The sequence below is a fragment of the Oncorhynchus mykiss genome, chromosome 5 (genome assembly GCF_013265735.2).
Source record: "Oncorhynchus mykiss isolate Arlee chromosome 5, USDA_OmykA_1.1, whole genome shotgun sequence".
Taxonomy (NCBI): Eukaryota; Metazoa; Chordata; class Actinopteri; order Salmoniformes; family Salmonidae; genus Oncorhynchus; species Oncorhynchus mykiss.
The window spans coordinates 70,304,257-70,331,748 of record NC_048569.1 but is presented as its reverse complement, the minus strand read 5'-3'; the positions used below and the strand labels follow the sequence as shown (position 1 = coordinate 70,331,748).

General features: G+C 41.7%; 1 protein-coding gene across 2 annotated transcripts in view; it reads right to left on the bottom strand.

Moving 5' to 3' along the window:
- Positions 1-27,492, bottom strand: part of nlgn1 (neuroligin 1) — a 282,476-nt gene that overhangs the window by 16,582 nt on the left and 238,402 nt on the right. For both annotated transcript variants that reach the window (XM_021604119.2, XM_021604121.2), the window contains 2 exons: positions 6,277-6,489; positions 1,265-2,054 (listed from right to left, as the gene is read on the bottom strand). In XM_021604119.2, coding sequence (XP_021459794.2) covers positions 1,265-2,054; positions 6,277-6,489 — 1,003 coding nt within the window. The remainder of the gene's footprint in view (positions 1-1,264; positions 2,055-6,276; positions 6,490-27,492) is intronic.

Below are 27,492 nucleotides of genomic sequence, written 5' to 3'. Positions count from 1 at the left end.
CTGTGTTGCTTTTATGCCAAACATAACGTTTTGCATTGTTGCCAAAAAGTTCAATTTTGGTTTCATCTGACCAGAGCACCTTCTTCCACATGTTTGGTGTGTCTCCCAGGTGGCTTGTGGCAAACTTTAAACAACACTTTTTATGGATATCTTTAAGAAATGGCTTTCTTCTTGCCACTCTTCCATAAAGGCCAGATTTGTGCAATATACGACTGATTGTTGTCCTATGGACAGAGTCTCCCACCTCAGCTGTAGATCTCTGCAGTTCATCCAGAGTGATCATGGGCCTCTTGGCTGCATCTCTGATCAGTCTTCTCCTTGTATGAGCTGAAAGTTTAGAGGGACGGCCAGGTCTTGGTAGATTTGCAGTGGTCTGATACTCCTTCCATTTCAATATTATCGCTTGCACAGTGCTCCTTGGGATGTTTAAAGCTTGGGAAATCTTTTTGTATCCAAATCCGGCTTTAAACTTCTTCACAACAGTATCTCGGACCTGCCTGGTGTGTTCCTTGTTCTTCATGATGCTCTCTGCGCTTTTAACGGACCTCTGAGACTATGACAGTGCAGGTGCATTTATACGGAGACTTGATTACACACAGGTGGATTGTATTTATCATCATTAGTCATTTAGGTCAACATTGGATCATTCAGAGATCCTCACTGAACTTCTGGAGAGAGTTTGCTGCACTGAAAGTAAAGGGGCTGAATAATTTTGCACGCCCAATTTTTCAGTTTTTGATTTGTTAAAAAAGTTCGTTCCACTTCATGATTGTGTCCCACTTGTTGTTTATTCTTCACAAAAAAAATACAGTTTTATATCTTTGTTTGAAGCCTGAAATGTGGCAAAAGGTCGCAAAGTTCAAGGGGGCCGAATACTTTCGCAAGGCACTATAGATCAATACTATCCCGATGGCCCCTTTGGGCTCTTTGACTGCAGAGGGAAAAAGCCATTGTCCCCCATTATGTTCCAAAAAACAATTATTTCCATGACTACAGTACATACAGAAAGAAAATGCAAAATAGGATTCAAATGTTTTCCTTTCGAGAATTGCACTCTCATGGAAACTGTCATTGTCATTAATTAACAGCATGTTAAAGAATATTGGATGAGACAATGACATTGATATCCTGTCCAAGCTTTAAAAACATAAAAAAGAACACAACCAAAATGGTACTAAATTCATGAACTATAGAAATGTGTAAGTATGACACGCATGCACACACATACACAACATTTTAAAATAGATCTCACTATCGCACGTACCCAGTTTTGGCAAAATTAGTCCAGTAGGTCATCACCACAGCACTGAGCATGATGTCGTTCTTGGAGAAGTTACAGGGGAACAGCTCTGTGGGGCCAATCATGGGCAGGCCAAACACATAGGGGATCTCGTCGCCGTGGGAAGCGTCTGCCCAGGGGGGCACCTGGTCTGTTTGGCAGTGGTGGTAGAAGGCATAGAAGTACGTTGGCGACCCAAAGCTGGAGTGGAGGTCTGCTGTGGCCACAGCCGGAGCCACCCATTGGTGATCCGTGAACAGGGCTAGTAGGGTCTTCCTTCTGGTCTCTGGGTTATGTCTATCAGCCCAGTCCGTGTACATGAATTTTATGGTCTCCCGCAGAATGTCCTTTCCCTCCGGGTAACCGTACAGGTCGTCCACGAAGCTGGACACGGCGTAGTCAAAATCATTGGCCTGGACGCCGTTCTCGTTGTCTACGATAAGCTCCACAAACTTCAGGCCCTCGCCCTGGTTGACCCCCAGCATGATGTCATAGTTGAGGAACTCGCCCTGCTCCATGAGGATCTGAGGGTCGTCTGGGATGACGTCACCGTCAATAACAGGCCCGAAGGCGATGTGGTACCGTGCAGGCTGGATATCCTGATCCACCAGCTCCTTGTAGTGCTTCTTTTGTAGACACTCCACCAGGTCCACCGTGTCTTTCAGGTTGCAGCCCACTTTCTTGGCCAACATGCGAGCATACTTAGCAGGCTGGAAGCTGACGGCCCAGCTGGACAACGCAGTTCCACTCTGTGCTATAGCTCTCTGGAAAAGTCCTGTAGAGAGACAAGATGGAAGCCCACCAGAGTGAGAAAACGCCTCATAGAATCACAATGCATTACACACATGACATGCATCTACCACTGAAACTATGTCATGACTTAACACATCTAAACGTAGTGTGATGTGTATTCACACTTACATCAAAATGTGCCCTTGAACAGTATATCATTTTCATAATTTCACTGATAAACAGCCTAATTTTACTATAACAATTGAATACCTTTTTATATTGATTACTTTGATGAAATTAATGCAGCTATTACATTTGCTGGCAATAGAGAACTCTCCTCAAAACCTTAAACATGTAAAAGTCAATTTGTCTGGATTAGTTTATTGTGCCATTCCTGGGAGAGCAGAGGGAAACATTTATCCATTGCCTTGACAGACATCTTCATCGTTAGCAGTGATTAGGGCTTTACAAACAGACAGACTTGCTATTTCAGAGTTTGTTTGCCAAGGTTTGAAGACAAACATGTTACGCCATTTTACACAGGAATTATCAGGATATTACATTCTCATACTATACTGTATACTAGTGCTTTTATAATGAACTATCCATGTACCTTATCATAAAACATTTTCTGTATCCTTTTCTCACACAGGGTGCACAGTGCTCATTAAAACTTTCTGTCATAATATATGATGTGATCAAACACACGTGACACACACCACACAAGCCAGGTACTGTAGGAAGACACCATGTAGAGTGGGATGATAAGGAATGAGATGGAGAAAGAGCGAGGTAAAAAGAGGTAACTAGTCTGTGTTACCATGACAGCCCATGGGCTCAGTTTTGACTTCATGCTTTTTATAAATGTTGATGATTTGCTAAGTTTTTTATAAACAAGAAATCACATGTATTTTCATGTAAACATGTATTTTTATCAATCTAATAAGTTAACGAAAACTTGGTTTAACCATCACTTTTTCAAACATGTTGATATGAAATCTTTCGATCTAAGCCACAAATGTACATTCAGAAGAAGACAGAAATTAAGATTCAGATTACGGTGCAATGTGATTCCTTAAGGTGATGAGCTTGTAACACTGTAGCTCCCATCAGCTACAGTGTATGTGGATTCCGTGGTTGCCATGGCACCTTAAGGTCGCCTAGGCAGAAAGCTCCTGTACATTTTGTAAATATTTGTATAATTAATACATTTGTGGCATTTTTCCCTGCAAACTTTTTTTAAAATTGATGAACAATTAATATAGCAAAATAATATCATCAGAATCGACCACCGAGTTTCTCAACTGAAGCTGGCATGTAATTTCTTTGTTTGGCTAGCTAGCTAATATAATCTGGCTAGCTGGCATTTGTTTTGATTCGAATGCCAGCCATCAAACACTTTGAAAAGAAGGTTGATGACATCCGCTCCTCATTCACTCAGCCTATTGAGTACACTTGTCCCACTCACACAGAACAACCCTATGCCTTGACCTCTTCTCCAGATGAAATCATGCGACTAGTGAGGTCCGGCCGCCAGACAATCTGCCCACTCAACCCCCATCTCCTTCTCCAGACCTTCTCCCATTCCTCACTTCCCTTATCAACTCATCCCTGACCACTTGCTGCGTCCCCTCTGACTTCAAAATAGCCTGAGTCGCTCCCCTCCTCAAGAAACCAACAATTGACACGTCAAAAACTATATACCAGTATACCTTCTTTCTTTTCTTTCCAAAACACTTGAGGGTGCTGTCTCTGACCAACTCTCTTGCTATCTCTCTCAGAACTATCTTCTTGACCCTAACCACCTTCAAGATGGGTCACTCAACCGAGACTGTTCTTCTCTGTGTCACGGAGGCTCTCTGCACTGCCAAAACGGACTCTCTCTCCTCTGTTCTCATCCTCCTAGATCTATATGCTGCCTTTGACACTGTGAACCATCAGATCCTCCTCTCCATCCTCTCAAGGCTGGGCATCTCAGGCTCTACCAGGTGACATGGAGAGGATCTGTGTCTGCACCACATACTCTCGCTATTGGTGTCTCCCAGAGCTCGTTTCTAGGCACACTCGGCTCCATCATATAAATCCTCTCATGGTCTCTCCTATCATTGCTGTGAGGATGACACAACTACTTTTCTCCTTCTCCCCTTCTGACACCCAGGTGGTGACACGTATACCTGGCAGATATCTCAGCTTGGATGTCGGCCCACCACCTCAAGTTCAACAAGACTCTTCCTTCTGGGGAAGGCCTGCCCGCTCCAAGACCTCTCCATTACAGTTGACAACTCCACGGTCTCCCCCTCCCAGAGTGCAAATAACCTTGGCGTGACCCTGGACTGTTAACACCCTGTCGTTCTCTGCAAACATCAAAGCAGTGACTCGCTCCTGCAGGTTCAAGCTCTACAACATCAATAGAGGCGCAGGTCCTAATCCAGACACTTGTCATCTCCCATCTGGACTACTGCAACTCACTGTTGGCTGGGCTCCCCGCTTGTGTCATCAAACCCCTGCAACTTATCCAGAACGATGCAGCCTGGTGTTCAACCTTCCCAAGTTCTCCCATGTCACCATGCTCCTCCGCACACTCCACTAGCTTACAGTTGAAGCTCTTATCCACTACAAGACCATGGTACTTGCATATGGAGCAGGTGCACCTCCCTACCTTCAGGCTTTGCTCAAACCCTACACCCCAACCCGAGTTCTACATTCTGCCACCTCTGGTCTCTTGGCCGTTCCACCCCTACGAGAGGGCAGCTCCCACTCAGCCCAGTCCAAGCTGTCCTCTGTCCTGGCACCCAAATGGTGGAACCAGCGTCTCCCTGAAGCTAGGGCAGCAGTCCCTGCCCATCTTCCTAAAACATCTGAAACACTACCTCTTCAAAGAGTATCTTAATCCCACAACCCAACACACCTTACACCCCCCCCCCCCCCCCCCGCGCCCCACACTTGACTCTCCCCGCCACTTGACATCCCCCTCTTACTAGCTGACTTTGATTATAGCGACCTTATTGAGGAAAAAATGTACTTACTATGACTGTGATATGTGGTTGTCCCACCTAGCTATCTTAAGATGAGTGCACTAACTGTAAGTTGCTCTGGATAAGAGTGTCTGCTAAATAACTCAAATGTAAATGTAAAATGTCTGTCAGGAGGTTGAGGATGAAGAGAAGCCCGAAAGCAAGACGGCAGAGGTATGCAGTGATGAGGATCCTAAGGAGTACTAAGTTACAAGGCTACTCTTTAATTATCATTGAAATGTGGTGTGCTTTCTGGCACCACGTGACTTAGCTTCACCCAAGTGGGTGCTTCATTTTGGTAGTAGTGAAGCCTAGCTACACCTGCTACAGAGTCCATGAACTGGAGAAGCCACACTGACAGCAAGGACGGCGATACACCTTGATGACACCGTGCTGCCTGCCCCCGAACTTGCTGCAGAGATCATCTTTGCTTGCTCTCCCCCTTTGACCACCTCCCTCCGATGACCACTCAAGCCATGAACTTTCCTAACCTCTCATGACCTTCCATCAATTTTGTTGTGGTTGTGGTTTTCTAAATTGCTTGTATTTTTTTGTGTTGCTTTAAAGCACTTTGAGATCATTTATGTAATGAATAGCTCTATAAATTCTTATAATAATTATTATTATGTGTATCTCAATATACACTTTGGCAATTGTTACAAATTTGTAGGAGCAGAGCCCTCAGAGACCCTGTGGTGATGGCTCAGAGGAATACATAGGAAAGGATTATATATCACTGTGCTGTCAAATCTTGTTCGATGTAAAAGTGTTGTCATTCACCTGCATTGGCAGCAGTGACTAGGATTTGTCGTACTGCGTCTGAATGGTGTTTCATACTGTGGTATGAATATTAATACTTTGTGGAATTAATCTCTGAAGACAATAAGAGTAGAGGAAGCAATGCACTGACATGGTAACATTTACTGGGGCTCCCTTGGGAAGGTGGATTAGGAGATGAGAGAGTGATACAATCAAAATAAAATGGGGCTGTGTCTGGTATTCTGGTATGGAATACCATCAGATTCTACAGTATACATGGTCACTGCTTTAGTCAACTTTAACCTTCTCCCTGGGTTAGTAAACATTCAAGAGTTTTACACAATAAAAGGTCCAGTGGCTGGTCAAATCACATAATCAACAGCACCCTTATACAGCCATTCCAGAACAAAATACCCACAACTCAAATGACACAGTAATGAAGGTGGCATGCGACACCAAAAATGTTCAAAAGTTGCAACCTCTGCATTATACCTTTGGTTGAATTGCTCCAACGGTTACCTTCAGAATAATGGGACAGGGTCAGGAGGTTAACACAGGAGGCGCCAGCCCCTGATCCAAAAACAGTTATTCGTAAAGGGTCACCACCAAAGAAAGCAATATTCTCGCTAGTCCAGCGCAGAGCTTGGATCAGATCAAGGAGTCCGTAGTTTCCCTTGGAAGCTTGGTCCCCAGTGCTTAAGAAACCTGGAAGACAGAGAGAACAAAACAGAGAACAGATCAACAAACTGGGCTGTCTTGGAGGTATGAACACAGAGCTACCAAATATTTTTACAACTAAACAAGATAGACCACAGCCTGTCTTTTCCAATGGGAGCAAATTAATCATAGTGGGTAGAACAAGCAAGGAGGTGGGCAGAGCAAAGTATGAGCTAGCGAGAGCCTATTGGGGTGCATTACCATTTATTTGCATATTTCTATTAGGGAACGCCTACTCTGTGAAGTGTGTGTTTGCAATAACTACATTTTCCCTTGCACTCCTTCTAAACAATGCAGTTTTTTTTTACTTTGGCAAATAGGAAAGTCTACAAAACTTTGCCCACTCTATTCATAACAGATTCTAGTTTTGGAAACAGAAAACTGTATTGAGATCAAATGTTTAATCGATGAGAAAATTTTCAGAATATTTGCCAAATCCATCTCGCTCCATCTTCTCCCACTGCCGGCCACTGGGCTTCCTCTCACCACCATATGTGACCCGTTTCAGGAATCTAGGCATATGTCGCACATCACTACTTCACAAGAGAGACATTCTATTTTTAGCTAATTCAGGTGGTGGGTCACACATATTTGGTGAGTGGAAACACCAACCGGATGCTTTACATTTACACATCCGGTGTATCATTGTTCTATCTGTTGTGCTATGGTTCATTCCTATGCAAACACTGATTATATCTTTGCATATTTTACATAAGTTTATAATGTAGTCAAAACTTAGGATGAAACTCAATTTAAAGTTAATGAGAGAGAAAACTAAATTGTATATGTATTTTTAAGGTATTTCATAGTGTTTGAAGATTGAACATCTTATTGAGTCTACCTGGAAATGATTCACAACACTCATTACGCACAGCACAGTTTTACATGTAAAACCAACAAGCTTGTGAATTTAATACTTTTGGCAATAAAACAGGAGTTATTACTCCAAAGAGTTGACTTAGTGGACGCTTCACTAAGTATAATTTTGGAAATCCAATTTTGAGGTAGACAGATTTAATCCATACTAGAGGTCGACTGATTATGATTTTCCCACACCAATACCGATTATTGGAGGACCAAAAAAATCTGATACCAATTAATCGGACGATTTTTATATATATTTGTAATAATGACAATTACAACAATACTGAGTGAACAATGAACACTTTGATTTTAACTTAATATATATACATAAATAAATAATAAAACATGTTCAATTTGGTTTAAATAATGCAAAAACACAGTGTTGGAGAAGAAAGTAAAAGTGCAATATGTGCCATGTAAAAAAAGCTAACGTTTAAGTTCCTTGCTCAGAACATGACAACATATGAAAGCTGGTGGTTCCTTTTAACATGAGTCTTCAATATTCCCACTTAAGAAGTTTTAGGTTGTAGTTATTGTAGGACTATTTCTCTCTATACCATGTGTATTTCATAGACCTTTGACTATTGGATGTTCTTATAGGCACTATAGTATTGCCATCCTAATCTCGGGAGTTGATAGGCTTGAAGTCATAAACAGCGCTGTGCTTCAAGCATTGCGAAGAGCTGCTGGAAAGTGCTGTTTGAATGAATTCTTACGAGCCTGCTGCTGCCACCACCGCTCAGTCAGACTGCTCTATCAAATATCAAATCATAGACTTAATTATAATATAACAAACACACAGAACTACGAGCCTTGGGTCATTCATTTGGTGAAATCCGGAAACTATCATTTCGAAAACAAAATGTTTATTCTTTCAGGGAAATACGGAACCGTTCTGTATTTTATGGAACGGGTGGCAACCCTAAGTCTAAATATTGCTCTTACATTGCACAACCTTCAATGTTATGTCATAATTATGTATAATTCTGGCAAATAAATTTGGTCTTTGTTAGGAAGAAATGGTCTTCACACAGTTCGCAACGAGCCAGGCTATCCAAACTGCTGCATATACCCTGACTCTGCTTACACTGAAAGCAAGAGAAGTGACAGTTTCAGGCACTGCATTGATTATATGCAACGCAGGACATGCTAGTTAAACTAGTAATATCATCAACCATGTGTAGTTAACTAGTGATTATGTTAAGATTTATTGTTTTTTATAAGATAAGTTTAATGCTAGCTAGCAACTTTCCATGGCTCCTTGCTGCCTGCACTCACGTAACAGGTGGTCAGCCTGCCATATAATTGGCCATAATCAGTGTTCAAAAATGCAGATTACCGATGGTTATGAAAACTTGAAATCGGCCCTAATTAATCGGCCATTCCGATTATTCGGTCGACCTCTAATCCGTACCACATGAAAAATACACAATGGATAAAATAATTCAATGTAGTCTCAGCTGCAGGGCTGCAAACGGAAAATCTTTAAGGATGTAATTGGGAGTCTTACCATGTCATATAGGCCTAGAGCATTAAGTATCAACGTATGTTACCATAGAAACACATTGAAGTTGTAGAAAATCATCAAAGCATTCTAAAAATATTGCGATTTATATTTCTGAAGACATCGCTAATTAGTTACTTAATGTATCATATATGATGCTCTAGCTTACTAAAGAATTCAGAGAATGACTTGCTGTCACATCAAGATCCCACACTATTTTCCCGACACTGTTATAGTAAAGACGTTATGTATGCTATATGAATGCAAGATTTGGTTCTGGGTGCCAAGATTAGTATCAAAAGAAACACAGAAGCCAATGCCAGTTAGTAACTTCGAGATACGTATGGTGTATGGCTTCAACAAGTCCTCTGAGTGTTGTGATGGCAGCAAGGCCCGGATCAATTATAGGGAGAATCATATTTTATCTGCTTCTCATTCTGGGCCTATCCCACATGGTTCTGTCCAATTAGGGAGTTGTAACACTGAAGATCAATGTGTACCCATATATAAAAGATGACATCTGTGAAATATATCTGATTAAGTCCATGCATCCCAAAAGAGCAACAGTGAAGCCATTTAATGGCAGTCCCTATTCCCTTGCTCTCTGTTTTCCATGCTAAAAGGTCCATTACCTGGGAAATCACCCTGGGAGTGCTTTCCCCTCTAACCCTGAGACATATTTCCTTTTATGGCTCATTTTCAATTCACAACTTTCTCATCGAGGTTTATCTTGCTTACCATCGCCTATAGAGCTATGCAGAGTCGATATAGGTTGTTATGAGAAAATTACCAAATAGACCAATTCAACAGACACACAAAGTATCAAAATGCGATCTCTGGCTCAGAACCTTTCGCTCCTGCAAAATGCACATCTGAAGCATTGAGACCTGCAGTCAGGCAGACTTCTTAATTAACTTTTTTCAATCCTTTCAAAGCCTAATCTCCTGGAAGCAACAACAATCTACAAGAGCATGTTTCATTTATTCAATTTAGCTGGGCTGGGATGGGGGGTGAATCAAAAAGGCATGGCTTGAAAATGAATAGCAATCAAACGGTGGGTCTGACCACTGCTGGGGCCTACCGGTGAATCAGACTAAACAGATCTGTGTCTACATACACCTACATGCTCAGTGTCAACAGGGAACATAACACACTCAATGAAAAAGAGCAAGGCCCCCATTTAAGTGAACAGTACAGAGTTGTGAATGAAGCTGACTGACACCAGCTCACTCCAGGCATATGGTGTACATAGTCTAAGATCAAGGAGCAAGCTGTGTCTAGAGATACTTACTGGGGTAGAAACATACAGCGACAGCACAGCTAAAGCAGATCACTGCTTAAATAAGATAGTGGACTAAAGCAGCGATATCATATCTTCTCCTTGGTGAAATCACAAAGAAGTACGTGCCATGGAACATTTTGCAAGGTGAGGTGAACACAAGTAATCTTGAAGCAATGGTACAGTGAAGGCTTGAGGAGTGATACAGATGGATTTGTGTCTATGTTGCTCTTTGGTCTAACATTGGCTGGAAGACCTAAAGCGGACTTTGGGAATTGTGCTTTGTGAATGAATAAGCTAAGGTAAGCAGATCAGAGAGAGGGAGTCTCAATGCAATGCTCCATGTTTGTAACTCTGGGGAGGAAATTGCTCTACAATTTGCATAATGTTGAATGGTGTTTGTCATTTAAAGTACAAAATATTTTTACAAACATGGGAGTATAGGATTCAGTGCCATGCCATCCCTCTTTGTTCGCTATATGGTGTATTTTACTTTACTAGATGGGATGTGTCACAATGTGTCTGGGGCCAGCTTAAGTCTTATTATCACAACCCAACCAAGAGAAAAGGCAGATGGAAAAATGGTTTACTTGAAATGCCGCTTTCTGCACAGATACATTTTTCACAGTTATGCTCTATAGCTTCTAATCCTCTCCCCTGTTTTATGAATGCCAAATAAGATAAAATAAATAATTCCATTGGTGTCACACAAAAGACCACTTAACATGTATTACATTCACAACCAATGGCAGAGAGTACCAAAAACTACTGGGAAAGAGCCATAACCAGAAGCAAAGTAATGTGAAAAGAAAATAACAGTTCACGGGTCCATTTCTTGGTAAGGAGTGTTTGCCTTCCCTCTAATTGCCATACCTAGAGTTTGTGTAAAATACTAGAGGCTTTTATTATGGAACCTACAGGATTATGACAAAGCCATGTCAGGCCAAACAAACATTCTGATTGAGGAAAGAGACCTCTACCCATCTAAGGACACATTGCACACCTCAATAAAAGATTGGCAGAAAGGCGTATACTTTAATCATTGCAAAAAAGCAAAGATGTTGAATTGATCTACATTTCAGATGGATAGTCTCAGGGAAAGAAAAGGCATAGATGAGGGCGAGAGAAAAATATCAAAATAGGATCCCTGTTTGAGACATTATTTCCCAGTCCTTTCAAGGTGAGGAGACAGAGTGTGGCAACAAATCTTCGCATGTGCTTGGAATGATATATTCTGATGTTTGGCACTCTTGGCATTACAAAAAGAAACATTGCCCAAATGTGTTGGTGCTGTATTTTCTCATTCAACCTCTTTTTCACACAATGCCTGGAAAAAAATCATCCCCTCGGAAACATTTGCTACAGAATATTTACAGTGCTAGAGCAGCAACACATTCATATCTGCACTCTCCATACGCTAGTACTGGCATGGAGGCAAAGAAGGAGCACACTGATAAAACACAATGCATTCTTTACTTTAAAGCTGAACACAGGGGTTAATTGGAATTCAGTAGGTGGTGGAATTCTTCACCAAATTATTTCCTTTTCCATTATGATGGTTTTTCATTACCAGTTATCTATTCACTTCCCTAATCTTGAAGGAGATTCTCTACTTTTGAAGACAGATGAGATTATAGTGCCTCATGTGGTTGAACTACGCTGCAATATCCCCAGTATCTATACAAAGGATAGGTACCCCCTCCTCTGTACCCCCTTCTCTCCCTCAGCCCTTTCCAGCTCCCCAGGTACCTGGCCAGTGTGACTGCTGGCTATTACACAGAGGTTAACAACAGCAAGCATTCTCATTATCTTGCTGAGATGTGACTTGACAGTCCTATTTATGACTTAGATTCCTTGAAATGAATGAATGTAAGACCAAAACTGCTGCCCCAGGCGAAATACACAGACACCATAATTCCAATCTCCTCAATGCGCATTAAAAAGAGAGAAAACAACAACAGAATTCCAACACTGCAATTTCCCTCAAAATACTTTCACACAATTGTTTTATCTTCTTATTTTTCCTTTTTTTTTCTCGCTGAATGCTCGTTGGGAAGATAGTGGGGCTAGTGTTTAACTCAATGGATTTTTTAAAAATAACATAAAGGGTTTGATTTTCACAGGCATAATGGATTCAGTCCGTGGATATAGTATATTAGCATATGAAAAAAAGCCATTCCAAATGCAGTCCAAACACAGGCAACAGTAGAGTTACCTTTCTAGGGTAAATGAGAGCAATGAAAGTTAAATGTACATTTCAATAATGGGGACGATAACATAGCACCTACTGTACAGTCAAGATGCTGCATTATTCTGCATACATTAGCCATGTCAGATTTTTATCATACTAACATCCCTGTCATATCCCATTTCAGTAGACATTGTGCGTGAAATTAACTTGGGCGAAACCTACGGTTTGCTAATGTGAATGAACACACCACAGAACTCCATGCTGAGGCTTTGCTGTATATCGCTCCAAAAGCTTCATATTTCAATAAATGTACAGTATCTGGAAATAAACAGCTAGACAGGTTCAGATGTTTGAAGAAAATGTATTCCACGTAGTATCCGAGTTCTATTCTCTCAGCGAGGTATACATGTATTCATATTCAGTATATGTGTGTAAGGTTGCGGTTGGTGGAGTTTGGGTTTGGGTGGATCAGCAATACTCTAATTATATTCAGTCCCAGTTGAGGTACACAGGGGAGAGGGGAGACTAATGAAAGCTAATGTAAACACTTGCACTGCGCTTATTCCACTTGGCTAACTTTGTTTAATGGATACACAGGATCCACCGGAACGGAAAACAGAAAACAGAGGCGCTTGGGTAATCCTGCATAGACTTTAGTTGTACAGAATCAATGTGCTCTTCTGCCTTAGACAAGGATCAACTGAGGGACTAATGGACTAATGCAACAATGGATCAATATTTCACTCTATCAGTCTAGTTTTTCACAACAAACAGAATCAATGGGTAGGTATTTCATACAGTATATTCTGGGATTTGTGAAAATGTTTACAGAAAGCCCAGTTACTGTAATACACTGCAGCAGGCTATGATGTACCTCTACGCAGCGCAAGATACAATATATATACAAAAGTATGTGGACACCCCTTCAAATGAGCAACATCAGCACAAGAACTGTTCGTCGGGAGCTTCATGAAATGGGTTTCCATGGCCGAACAACCGCACGCACACAAGAATAAGATCACCATGCACAATGCCAAGTGTCGGCTGGAGGGGTGTAAAGCTCACCGCCATTGGACTCTGCAGCAGTGGAAACGTGTTCTCTGGAGTGATGAATCATGCATCACCATCTGGCAATCCAACGGACGAATCTGGGATTGGCACATGCCAGGAGAACGCTACCTGCCCCAATGCATAGTGGCAACTGTAAATTTTGATGGAGGAATAATGGTCTGTGGCTGTTTTTCATGGTTCGGGTTAGGCCCCTTAGTTCCAATGAAGGAAAATCTTAATGCTACAGCATACAATGATATTCTAGACAATTCTGTGCTCCCAACTTTGTGTCAACAGTTTGGGGAAGGCCCTTTTCAGTTTCAGCATGACAATACCCCCTTGCAAAAAGTGATGTCCATACAGAAATTGTTTGTCGAGATCGGTGTGGAAGAACTTGACTGGCCTGCACATAGCCCTGACCTTAACCCCATCAAACACCTTTGGGATGAATTGGAACGCCGACTACGAGCCAGGCCTAGTCGCCCAACATCAGTGCCCGACCTCACTAATGCTGTTGTGGCTAAATGGAAGCAAGTCCCTGCAACAATGTTCCAACATCTAGTGGAAAGACTTTCCAGAAGAGTGGAGGCTGTTATAGTAGAAAAGGAGGGACCAACTCCATATTAATGCCCAGGATTTTGGAATGACATGTTCGACGTGCAGGTGTCCACATACACTATTTTACCAAAAGTATCTTTCAATTACTGTACATAGTTGATGGTAAATGCTGTATGTTTCTCCTGCGAGAGAGGACATTTTTCAATTGGCAATATTAAATCTGACATCCATTTACAATGTACCTTCAGCTAAAGGATAGAAAACACCCATGCTGTATTAACATGGCAATTTCTCTCTCCCGTGTTAGTCTCTAGCGCAAGTTAAATTACTCTGTCAGCATCACATGAAATAATGTACGAATGTCTTGGTATGCATAAACACGTGTTAATTTGTGTTCAGCCCTCTCCAATCCTTAAACAAATCCCTCACCAAGGCCATCGACTCAGTCTTGTTACTGAGTGTTTCGAGCTGCTGAACTGAATCCATGGGATGGTAAGTAGTGCAGTGTGTTAGCCAGCTAGGGCCCAGTCATTCTGGGCTGAATACAGCACAGCGGCGTTGATGAGAGATGTAATGACAGCTTTGCTTTTGAACAGTGTGTGATTAAGCTGTTTCACAGGCCACGGAGGCATTGTTTATTTTGCCTATAATTAGTAGGTCTAGACTTGGCTAGAGAGTGGAAATAAAATATGCCCCATTTTATAGGGCATTAAAGGGAAGTTTTCATATGTTTTAAAGCTGTTCCAATTTCTGGTGTATTGTTATAGCTCCTGCTGCAGTTATTATAGGAGAAGTGATGTCATCAGGGAGAGAAAATGTGTTTGTTATGCAACTCATTGTGACTTGTGACTCAGCTAAATCCCAAGCTTACCGATGAATAGACATTGCCGGGAGGTCTCGCTTTGTACTCAGTTTTAGTATACCATTTGTGACTTGTTTCAGGAACCTAGGCATATGTCGCGCGTCGATATTTTACAGGAGAGGCATTTGACCATTCATTTTTTTTTTATGAAAATGCGTTTTTTGGCAGAAATGCCTTCTGGGACATGTGAACTTTCATGTGCTTTAATAACAAACTTGTATGTAATCTGTAAATACTAATAAAATTGTTAAATTACGAGGCTAGTTGGTTTAGCCACGGAAAAAGTAAGGCACCTTCCCGCTAGCCATGATTGGCTAAGACAATAGATGGGCTGGACATGCTGAGAGATGAGTTCGGATTGGTCTGCCATGTAGCACACTTCTATCTATAATATGATGCGCTGCTCACAAGGCTATTTTGAAATACATCACGAAGAACTGTTGCTTAGGTGTTGCTAATGTGCTCCACTTTCTGGAGGACAGAGTTCTGAAATCAATGGAATTTCTGGTGGAAGTAGAGTATGATAGCTAAAGAGATGGAGAATATTCTGGCATTTGATTTCAAATGATGCGAAAAGAAAACACACAGAATAAGGCTGTTGTATAAAACACCTGTCTCCGGATTACATCTTTAAACTAAGGGCAACCGTGGCATCCATGATAGAGAGGGAGAAGCGTTCATCAACGTATATGGGTAAGAGTGTCTAGCTAGTTACATTTTCAGATATTATACGTTTTTAATTTTGTCAGAAAGTAATTTTCATTGCAAGTTAAAGTGTACTTTTAGCTAGCTAGCTAATGTTAGCTGGCTAGCTAGCTTGCTAGCTAACATTAAGTGTATGATATGTGTAGTAATATTATTCGTATCTCAGAGCCATTTGCAATGCTAATTATAGCCTAATGTTAGCTAGCTAGCTAGCTAGCATTGAACCTAGATAGTTGGTTAGCTTTAGCTACCAACAGATTCATGCAGGGTAGTAATGTTATGAGTTGGGATAATGTTTAATTGTTTATCTAGCTAGCTAGCTACAGACTCCACTATGCAAGTAACCATTTCACTGTACCATTTACACCTTCTGTATCTTGTACATGTGGCAAATACAGTTTGAGTGTGCGTTTACCAGAGTAGGTAATGTGAAGAACAATATGACCTGCACCAAATTCAAATTAGGATATAAAGTAACGTTAGGTCAACAAGAGAGTGTCCAAGTTCTACAATTCTCAGGTAGAATGCCCTGCTTTTATTTTGTCACACTCACAACTGTAAACTATTCACTTATAAAGAAGTATCTTGTTGTTAGTTTATTTTCTTGTAATAACGAATACATATTAGCTCAATTTAAGACGTTTCAAGCTATATGATATGGTCATTATTTGAACTGGCTAGCTAGCTAACATTAAGTGTGGCAGGTGTGACACATCAAGAAGCTGGTTAAATAGCATGATCATTACACAAGTATACCTTGTGCTGGGGACAATAAAAAGCAACTCTAAAATGTGCAGTTTTGTCACACAACACAACACCAAGTTTAAGGGAGTGTGCAATTGACATGCTGACTAAAGGAATGTCCACCAAAGTGGTTGCCAGAGAATTGAATGTTAATTTCTATACCATAAGCTGCCTCCAACATGGCAGTGGGGTTATGGTATGGGCAGGCATAAGCTATGGACAACGAACACAATTGCATTTTATCAATGGCTATTTGAATGCACAGAGATAACGTGACAAGATCCTGAGGCCCATTGTCATGTCATTCATGTTGCAAGAATCTGTACACAATTCCTGGAAGCTGAAAATGTCCCAGTTCTCCCATGGCCTGCATACTCACCAGACATGTCACCCATTGAGCATGTTTGGGATGCTCTGGATCGACATGTATAACAGCATGTTCCAGTTCCCATCAATATCCAGCAACTTCGCACAGCCATTGAAGAGGAGTGGGACAACATTCACAGGCCACAATCAACAGACTGATCAACTCTATGTGAAGTAGATGTCATGCTGCATGAGGCAAATGATAGTCACACACCACACACTTCTGATCCACGCCCCTACCTCTTTTTAAGGTATCTGTATCTGCAGATTGTGGTTTAATTAATTTATTTCAACTGGTTGATTTTCATTATACAGTATGAACTATATCTCAGTAAAACCTATGAAATTGTTGCATGTTGCATTTATATTTTTGTTCAATGTAGATTACATTTCTATGGGAAATAAAGACCTCCATGAGCAATGAGAAAAAGCTGGATGTGAAACCGTCCCCAAACAAGGACAAAACGTCCATTCTATAGCATTGTCAAAGTGACAGTTCCTGAAAATGCCATTCATTTAAAGCCCAAAGACAAACCTGATACATACAGTATGAGGGTCTGCAGATTCCTCTGCCATCAGAATGGGGGGATGCATATTTGTAGATGCATATTTGTGGAAGTACTAGTGCACAGAGTGGGTAGAACATACATGCATCCCTGAGACTGGATCCCTGCTCTCTTTGAAATGTGCGTCTCAGCAGAGCCACAGATTGAGCCTGATCTGAATTGTTAACCAGCTCCCTTTCTTAGGAGAACAACAACATTTGCATACAGATAACAGGTCTCCACTGACTAACACACAGAGGCGAAAGAGGAAGGAGGGAGGAAGGGAAGGAGGGAGGGAGAGATGGAGAGTGGGAGGGGAAAGAGAGTGAGAGAGAGAGAGAAAGGAGAGAGAAAAGAGAGTGGGAGGTGGTTGGAAGGAAGGCGAGAGAGAGAGTATGAGGGGAGAATACAAAACTCTGCATAATAAGTGAAGTTTTCATTAGCATAAGGAAGCCAGCCATATACATTTTTCTGGGTCCACAAGTTCACACTGAAACTTCTTCCAAGGTCTCTGTAAAATGTAAGTAGACTAGTGGTGGTTAAGATGGTGGTCGACAAGTGGAAAGAGAACAGAAGGGATGCTGACCTGGAAACAGATCTTAAGTCAACAGAGGACAGGCTGATATTAGAGACGTCACATGGGTAATGATCCCAGGGCTGTCTGGGCATCACAGACATCACAGTGTATGTCCCAGAGGAGAGCACAGAGTCACTCCAGAACCCTGGGACTGCATGGGAGGAACCTGCAAGCTGCAGGCAAGGTCTTCCTAATGAGCCAAGGCAGAGAAATGATGTTGTGGAGCCCGCTCCCTCCAGTCATAACAGCACAGCTGACAATGTCACCAGAACTCTACAGCAACAATGAGAGGCCTCGGAATCAGACTATAGTGAGGTTGGACTATTAAGGAATTTATTGCAGAGATTTGTTTGAAAGGTTATTTTGGATTTACATTAAATGATTTATTCCGTTATATACAGACTTTCACTTGGAAGTAAAATCTGGGATCATTAATGCCATATGTATATTTGTGTGGTCTCATGCACTGTTGATTTACATGGTCACTTGAGGTATTACCCACAATGCCCTTTACTGACATGAGTTTATCATATTGGAATACCAGATGATATCATGTAGACCATGGATGCCATATCCTGACAAGTGGCCAAATAGCAGGGAGGAGAGATGTGTCTCCGCCAAATAAGGAATTATCTCCATAACAGTGTAGGAATGATTAGGGGAAAAGCAACAAGAATGGATTGTTTGAAGAATACAAATAGTACAAATGTCTTTTTTGGAATAATACAAAGATATTTGTTTTGTATTTACAAAGCTCACATATTTATCTAAAAATAAATGTAATGAAAGGGAACATCTGCTGCGTCAGCCATATAAACTATACACAACATATCTTCCATAGAGGGATGGTAGTGAATTTCTACAAAACAAAATTCACATGACAACAGACTTCTCATTTGTGCCTTCTGCACATCCCTGAGAGACATCTGAAACGATCCTAATAGGCTATAGCCTAGTGCGCCATTTCCCCAAGACCAGAGATGACTAACAATGGAGGATGTATCCAACTTGATACGAATGAGACCATCTCTGCAGCTAGCCACCCCCACATTAGAGGGAAATTGCCAAAACAGAACCCATTTCCATCAGTCTGTCATCACAGAGAGCCTACCCACTGGGCAAATGTCTAGTTTTGATTTACATTTGGTCTAATTGTCAACTTACGTGAACTCAATGTGAAATCAACAAAAAAGATCACTATGTCATTAGATTTAGGTTAAAAGTTGGGTTAAAAAAACAAAACAAATACCCTACATTAAATACTTTTTTGCAAATCCAATTAGTTTTCCACGTTGTTTCAATGTCATCACATAGCATCTTTTGATCTAAATGATTTGGAAAAAACATTGACTCAACCAGCTTTTGCCCAGTGGGTACGACAAGAGGGACTTTGCTGTCTGCAGTAAGACTACTACGCTATCCCCTCACAGCATACAGTCGAAACTACCACTGCAGGGCTCAGACCACATGCAAGGGCAACTTTCATAAAAAGTTATTCTTGTCTGTTTGGTGGAAAAGTTATCGGACCAAGCAGAGAGCGAGGGGAGGGCTCTTGTACTTTTCTTTCTTAGCTAAAGTGGCTGCTAAACCTCAAATAAAAGTCAAGAACTGTAACATCAGCAATCTTATTCAGACACCCCAAATACAGTTTAATGTATTCTGAAGAAGTCAGAGGTCTAGTCACTGCTCAACACTTTTGGTGTGACAGTATATCATGTATGTGTTTCATAGCTTCTTTTTCTTGATCAATGCTATTAGCTGTGGAAAACAGATCGTTTTCTGTAAGTTATGTCTGTCCGTCTGAGTTGCCAGAAGTCTGTTGTGGAGAAAATGAGAGAAGGACAAATGAGATGTCAGAGAGAGGGCCAGGGAGGGAAGGGAGGTGAGCGTACAGTACTGAGTGTAGTCTCAAGGTCTGGAGGAGCGTGTTTGACAGCTGTGACGTCTGGGGCCTACACCTGATATGGCACCCATCTGCAGTCTGTACTGTACCAAGCCACTGAAGCGCCACCAAATACCATGTGGTGAATTCCGTGAACCCACCTCCTCTCTCCCCTCACCCTTAGCGGAGTTGCAAACAACCGGATGCATCCGGTTTTCAGAGAGACAGCTAATTCAACCTAGCTTCCTTTTCTGCTGAAAACCAGATCTCCCCTTGGGCGTTTTATTTTACGCCTGATACGTTAGGTTAACCTCCCCTTAACCACCACCGCCCCCAGTCTCACCCCACCGTCACTCTTGCTCTCTCCAAGATGAAATGTCACTGCTTCACACTACCTTTTTTCTCCCATACAAACACACAGAGAGACATATTCATCATTCTATTCCCCCACCAAGTCAGGAAACTAATAATGCTATTCATTATTCAACACTCTCACTAAGCCACTGGCTCCTGCCGCCTCACCGGCTCCTGCTGCCTAACTGGCTCCTGCTGCCTCACTGGCTCCTGCTGCCTCACTGGCTCCTGCTGCCTCACTGGCTCCTACTGCCTCACTGGCTCCTGCTATCTTACTGAGTCCTGCTGCCTGCCTTACCCAGGGTGCACTGCTGTTTCCATGCAAACATAGAGAAGCACTATGTTTGCATGTGATCTGTGCTCAAGTGTAATGGAGCCCTAGAAAAACAAAACTCAAATTAACACAAATGTTACAAGATAGCTATTTCTAGCTCTGTCTGGTATGCTTGATCACACATTCATCACATCCCTCAGAATGGAAAACTTGCTCATATTAAGCAACAAAATGTGTTAATTAAGCATGCTCCACCCGGCTTCTGTTTTAAGTTTGTATCAATCATTCATTTTGTGTGGTGCTCGTGAAACATAGTTCAATTCATCTGAGTAGATGCTGTTTGACTGTATTAGCAGAGAGCAGCTGCGATGGATCCTCATAGCCAGTGATCCACCAACAATGGGGCCCAACTCAAAGAAGACGGGGTTTACCACAAAGACGAGGGGCCCACCTCAAAGACGAGGGGCCCACCTCAAAGACGAGGGGCCCACCTCAAAGAGCTCACTGTAGAATTCCTAAATATTGCAGCCTATAAACTGAGAGTGAGCCTCTCTTTGGGGACTGGCTGTCAAACCTGTCTTGGTATGTGAGATCCACAAACAGCTTGCACTGCAGCAGCACGTGGTGAATGAAGTCTCACAAACCCACAAATAACAGCAGGTCTCTGTTTTAGAATTTCTCTTCAAGTATTCACAAACAGCACAGCACTGTCGGGAAAAAAAAAACTAATTTCAGTAAAACACATCCTTATCCCTTGTCAAGGGAAGACAGGTATGGTAAAATAAAATACAAGATGGTAAACAGGTTTCAGTAGGAAATTATTGCTGAGAGGAGTCAAATACCTATAGCTGTCATTACACATTTTCACAGAGACCTTTCTTTTTTTTCCATTTCCCAAACGCTGTGCCTGGCTGTTTGTGTGGAGCAGCTGCACAGAGTCATAATGTCACACTCCCTGCTGTGTGCTTGCTTAGAGCCCTGGGTGGAGAAACTGGAGCTTGTTTATAGCTCCCCCCTATTCTGCTCTACATTTATCTATTGTTGTCAATGCTGCAGACGTTAGTCAGAAGATTTCTCAGACAAAATGCCTCAACAATAGCCTTCATGCCAAAGGATTCTGCTACGTGTATGATCTAGGTGAGCCCATGGGGTGGCAGAATAGCATTATGAAGAATGCCTTTCAATTGATCTCTTCAACAGGAACAAGTAGGATATCAATAACCATCAGGGCTGAGCTGCTAGACAGACCAATGGGTCTATGTAAATCCTGCTCCAAAGGACTGACTTTAAACGGTTTAACCTTCACCAGGTCTGAATCAATTACACTGAATAGAGACATAACAATACCACAATAGCAGATGCCCCATAAAGTTTCCCCCCGTATCCAATGGTGGTGTAAGTAAAACCCTGTCGACAAAGACGACATGGAATGGGCAGAGTTGGGCAGGCCTGTGCCAGCTGATATTACCAGGGAGGGCCGTAAAGGGGCCATTAGCCTGACTGTTAGATCCAGCTCATATCTTTCATTGAGCGTGACAGGATCTTTGTTGGGATGAGAATGCTGACAGCCAGACAGCCACCCGACTCAACTGCTGTGTGTGTGGCTGCAGGGCTGACTAGAGTTTTGACTTTTTTTTATCATAAAGCCCTGTGTTTGTATCTTTGTGTCCACACACCCCTAGATTAACTTTCACATCCTCCATGAGTCAAGCTGCAATGAAAGATGTGCTGCTGATTTAATTGTCCTCCAAAATGTCTTGGTGAATTTAGATGAACTGTTTAACAAGCCATAATGAGGGTATGTGTATGACTGGAAGGAATAATGACTCCCTCCAGTGTTTGGTTCTTATGGAAGTAGTGCCATTACAGTCTAATGTCCACACATAGTGAGTCAACACCTGGCGCTGTAGCCAAACATCCCTAACAAGTTCCTGGAAACGATGCAACACGCCACATGGCAGATTTACAGCCGTTAGCTGCACTGTGATGTATAAGGCACAGACCAGGCCATATTTCTCACAGTTACAAAGAACTGCGATTAACCAAGTATCTCCCCCAGCACCCAGTCCATTCCCATCCCAAGGTGGGAGGAATATTGCGACACTTCCTGGGCAAGTCTGAGAGGGTGCTTGTTACGAATCCCTTTGGCCCGGCAGTCTAGGGGGGATGGTATCGAGACCTGTAACATAACTCATGCAAATTATAACAGTGAAAAAGTAACAGTGAGAACAAAAACCACAGACAACTAATTTATCGTCAAACTCTCATGGTTTGTTTCTAAACACACGGTAAAGGGGTGGGGCGCGGGGGGGCAGGAAAAGGGGCTGAGCTGAACCCAAGGAAAGAAACAAATATCCCAAAACACCCCTAAGCTAGACTAGCCTACTTCAATACAGCTAACTAACTCTCCAAAAATACAGCGGGTGGTCCGCCCAGTTCTATCTAGGGTATTTAGACAAAGTATTCCTACGGGTAATGTATGCCCATGGGCAACTTGCCTTGGTACCCCCTTTTCGCACCATCAAACAAAAGGGAAAGGGAAAGGGGATGTGATTGGGTAATGGAAACAGGAGGTGTGTCTTCTGATTGATGACTGCATGGTGACTGATTGGGGAATGATGATTGCCACCTGTGAGGAGGGGAGAAGGAGAGAAAAGAAATACACACAGTGCTGATGGATAATGTTGTCTCAGAAGAACAACCCTGGGGTCCAGTGCTAGGTCTGCAGGGTGGCAGGACATGGCCCACACAGGGTAGAAAACACACTTGGCACATCCCATTCCTGGGTTCAATCTTCTGAACCCTTTTGTAATTAGCACTGTGATTTTAAGAGACAGCAAAAGCCAGGACTTCATAGTTTTAACTCACTTCCCCGTTTAAACCCACTAGGATCACATCTCTGCATGTATGGAAAATGTAATCGGAGTAAAAGTACACATCCGCACCATAATGGGTGAAGAGGCTTTCGGAGAGCTTACATTTGTATTCATATGAAAAAAGACTGAGAATGGCCAGCTCCCTATTCCCCTCCACAACAAGGTGATTTGCCATTATTACGAGAGTGAGAAACATCAAGAGAAAGTCCTAATTGCATTATCTGTTGGATCGTTAACAGAAAATTGTATTTTCCCTATTTAGGACCTTTGAATGGAGGGAAGTGTACACCTGTATAATAACCTGAAGAATGAATATGTTAACACCAAGGGGTTTTCCACTAATCTGCTCCAGTAATATAATTCCTGGCTGCGTCCTGTACTTGGAGGAGCTGAAACAATTTAATTGATGGTAGAAAACAAATGGATGGGTAGAAAGGGAAAAAGACAAATGTAAAGTAATGACTTATGCAAGGTCTGGTTAATGACAACATCTGTAGAGGTAGGGCTTTGCTTCTTCTGTCTCTAGCGGTGCAATAAAACGACTTCAAACAAGCTGTTGTGTGTTGGAACCGTCACAGAAAACTAAGCACGTCATATTCTCCAAAATAAGGATCATACAGCACAATATGAGTCTACTTTCCTGCTGCCTGATTGTACTTCCTGTTGTTACTTCATCTCACTAGGTCATGAAATAGATTTATATGGCTCTGCTCTAATACACTATGCACCATGCCTAATTGGGCAGCTATAAATAATGAAATCCACTCTGTTAGGAGCAACTATTACTTGTTTTACTGTTGGTATGGTTACCAGTCAGACCATGCTAGTGTTCAATGCCTCTGGAAATCATGCACCTCTCTCTCTGCATGCCACCTGAAAACACTGAGACCCCACACAGATGAAAGGCTTCATTTCACATTTGACAAAAGCTTCTCACCATTAATAGCATTTAGAATGCAACAAAAAGAGTGGCGCTCGTTCTGAGAATTCAGACATCTGAAATAGCTAAATGGAAATAAATAAATCTTATTTAAAACAGGCTGGTGGTCAGTAGATAGCTGATTCAGGAAAGTTGAATCATTCACAGACCATGAATGTCTCCTGTTATTTTACAGACTGTACACACACACACACACACACACACACACACACACACACACACACACACACACACACACACACACACCAAAGTGAAAACACACAGTCCAATAATGTGATCTGAAATTCAGTGACACAAAAACAATTGTGTTGATGGCTCTAATCTCCTTTTTGAGGTTAGGCATTAAGAAGGAAAGGGAGAAAAAGAGACATAATAATATTTGACAGATTTCAGCTTTGGAGGCACTGATTTGTTATAGTAAAATATACAAAAATAGCATAGCCTACCCTCCGAGGGCATGCTTAAATGTGAACAGTGCTTTTTAAACAGTTCTTAATAGGGACAAAGACTTGTTTGACATCCGAGCTTTGGCAAACGGCCCCCTTCCCCCCAAACAACCTTGCAGACATTTCTATTACAGAACAAATTCGCCATCTTCGGACTCCGATGAAATCTCAATTCCTTTCAGACATAAAAATACAGATTTAACATAAGATGTGCGGTTGAAAAGGACTCAGTTTGAGTTTGAGCAGATCTGTATTGTGTCAGAAGCCCAGTGCCATGCAGGTAATCGTGACTTCTCCCTCCCCGGAGATGCCTTCTCTCTTGCATCCCGTAATGCAATTAAATCTCCCCAAAGTGGCTTCACACTGTCTGTTCGTGATGAGGCTGACATGCTAGACATCTAATCACAGCCCAGACATCTGGAGAGGACAGACATGCCCAGTGCACCTAGAAGATGACAGCTCTCTGACAGACATCTCCAGTTATGCCACACACACACACACACACACACACACACACACACACACACACACACACACACACACACACACACACACACACACACACACACACACACACACACACACACACACATATGGACAGGTTACAAAAACATTCTAAGATACAAACACAGACAAACACACACAAAAGCTTAGTTAAATAGAGACATACAGACACTCAAGCAGAAAGAAACACAAATACACAATGCCCAACTCTTGATAGCGCCCATGGTCGAGTGTTGACATTTTAAAAACCCCTCCCTCCTCCTCCGCCCATTTCAGTGGAAAATGTGAATAGACCTTCCCTGACAGCTTAATGTCATTGTTGAAATTTGCTCAAATTTACCACTCCACCATAACATGCAGCTTTCCAGTTCTTGTCCCTCACTTTTTGTCCCTGTTTGCGCTACTCTTGTCCTAGTCACAAAAACTGTCGTCGTAGTATACACAAACGTCTGTAAAAATGTCCCTTCTCTGACAGGGGCATCATAAGACGTTGTCCAACACAATCTGCTAGCAACACTACCCCAGAATGAAACACTGGCTTTAAACCCTCCCAGGACAAGCCACATAGAGGATACAGACAGCAACAACACAGACTCACCATGCAGCAGCACCGCTGAAATAACCATGGACCTGCTCTATATGACAGCAAAGCCTTTCCATCACATTCAGTATGTAGACACTGACCCTCACAGCGACCCTCCTACTTGTGAAATACGGTCCTATAGCTGGTCTATAGCAGGGATCATCAACTAGATTCAGCCGCAGGGTAATTTTTTCAGAATGGATGGTCAGGGGGCCGGAACATAATTACAAATAATTAGTAGACTGCAAACTGAAAGATAAACAGAAAAGGTAAGATGACAACATCAGTACAGTATGCTTAAATCCCACAATCACAGCAATTGATGAAAACAATATTCAACCATTCAAAAGGTAAACATAAATTGTGTGGGTATTGAGTGACATTTCAGTATGTTCAATACTGTCGGACTGTAAAGTAAATTAGCATGGTAGCCCTTTACACTCATACAAGATGACATGGCATTACACCCTGGGTTGTCCTGAACAGAATGAGTCTGTTTGATTGTGAAGAAAATGTGCTGCGGACAACGAAACTGAATGTACTCATGACTTGGTCTATCCATATAGGCCAATTCCTATGAGTGTAAAGGGTTAACAGGCCATCACTTAGTTCAATCATCACTGTTGTTAATAAAAAACACACAGGGTTTGCAAGCTAATACATTTTGTCTATAAGTTGACAAATAATTGTTGAAATGAGCTCAAATCAACACCATGCTGTGTAAGGGAGATGCTACAATTATGTCTCATTGACTAACTGTAATATTTGAGTTGGGGTTCTTCAGATAGAAGAACAGTGATTATGTCTTTGGAGAAGGGGAAATGTTTATCTACGTTGGAATGGGGTTTCACAACTTGAGTTCTGTTGGCTTTGATAAAAGGTTCTCAACGGCACAAATCTGAATCTGATATGAATCAATAATTACTCCCAATTGAGCCGAGCAAAAACCAACAGAGTGGGAAACTAATACCCATCCAACCTACAACCTAGCCAGGTCCCAATGCATTCAAGACTATCATAACTCACTGAACTCCCCTCATCCTCATCTTTTTTCTCTGTACAAAACACAGTAGATGAGAAAAAGTGTAATATATATCCATCATTTAGCATGAAATTACCATATGTTAGGAGGGTTGTTCATTTGGGCTCTGTGTGCAGCAATTTGAATCAAATAGGTGCCATTAATACAGGTAACGAGTGGAGGACAGAGGAGCCTCTTAAAGAAGAAGTTACAGGTCTGTGAGAGCCAGAAATCTTGCTTGTTTGTAGGTGACCAAATACTTATTTTCCACCATAATTTGCAAATACATTCATTAAAAATCCTACAATGTGATTTTCTGGAATTTTTTTCTCATTTTGTCTGTCATAGTTGAAGTGTACCTATGATGAAAATTACAGGCCTCTCTCGTCTTTTTAAGTAGTAGAACTTGCACAATTGGTGGCTGACTAAATACTTTTTTTGCCACACTGTATATGCTGATAATTCTATGGTATCATAAAGTGCCTTCAGAAAGTATTCACACCCCTTGACTTTTTCCAAGTTTTTTTGAATGTTTACAAATTAATAAAAAATTAAAAGCTGAGATGTCTTGAGTTAATAAGTATTCATTCCCTTTGTTATGGCAAGCCTGAATAAGTTCAGGACTACACATTTACTTAAGAAGTCACATAATAAGTTACATGGACTCACTCTGCGTGCAATAATAGTGTTTACGATTATTTTAAATGACTACCTCATCTCTGTACCCCAAACATACAATTATTTGTAAGGTCTAGTCGAGCAGTAAATTTCAAACACAGATTCAACAACAAAGATCAGTGACAGTTTCCAATGCCTCGCAAAGAAGGACACCTATTGGTAGACGGATAAAAAAGTAAAAAGTAGAC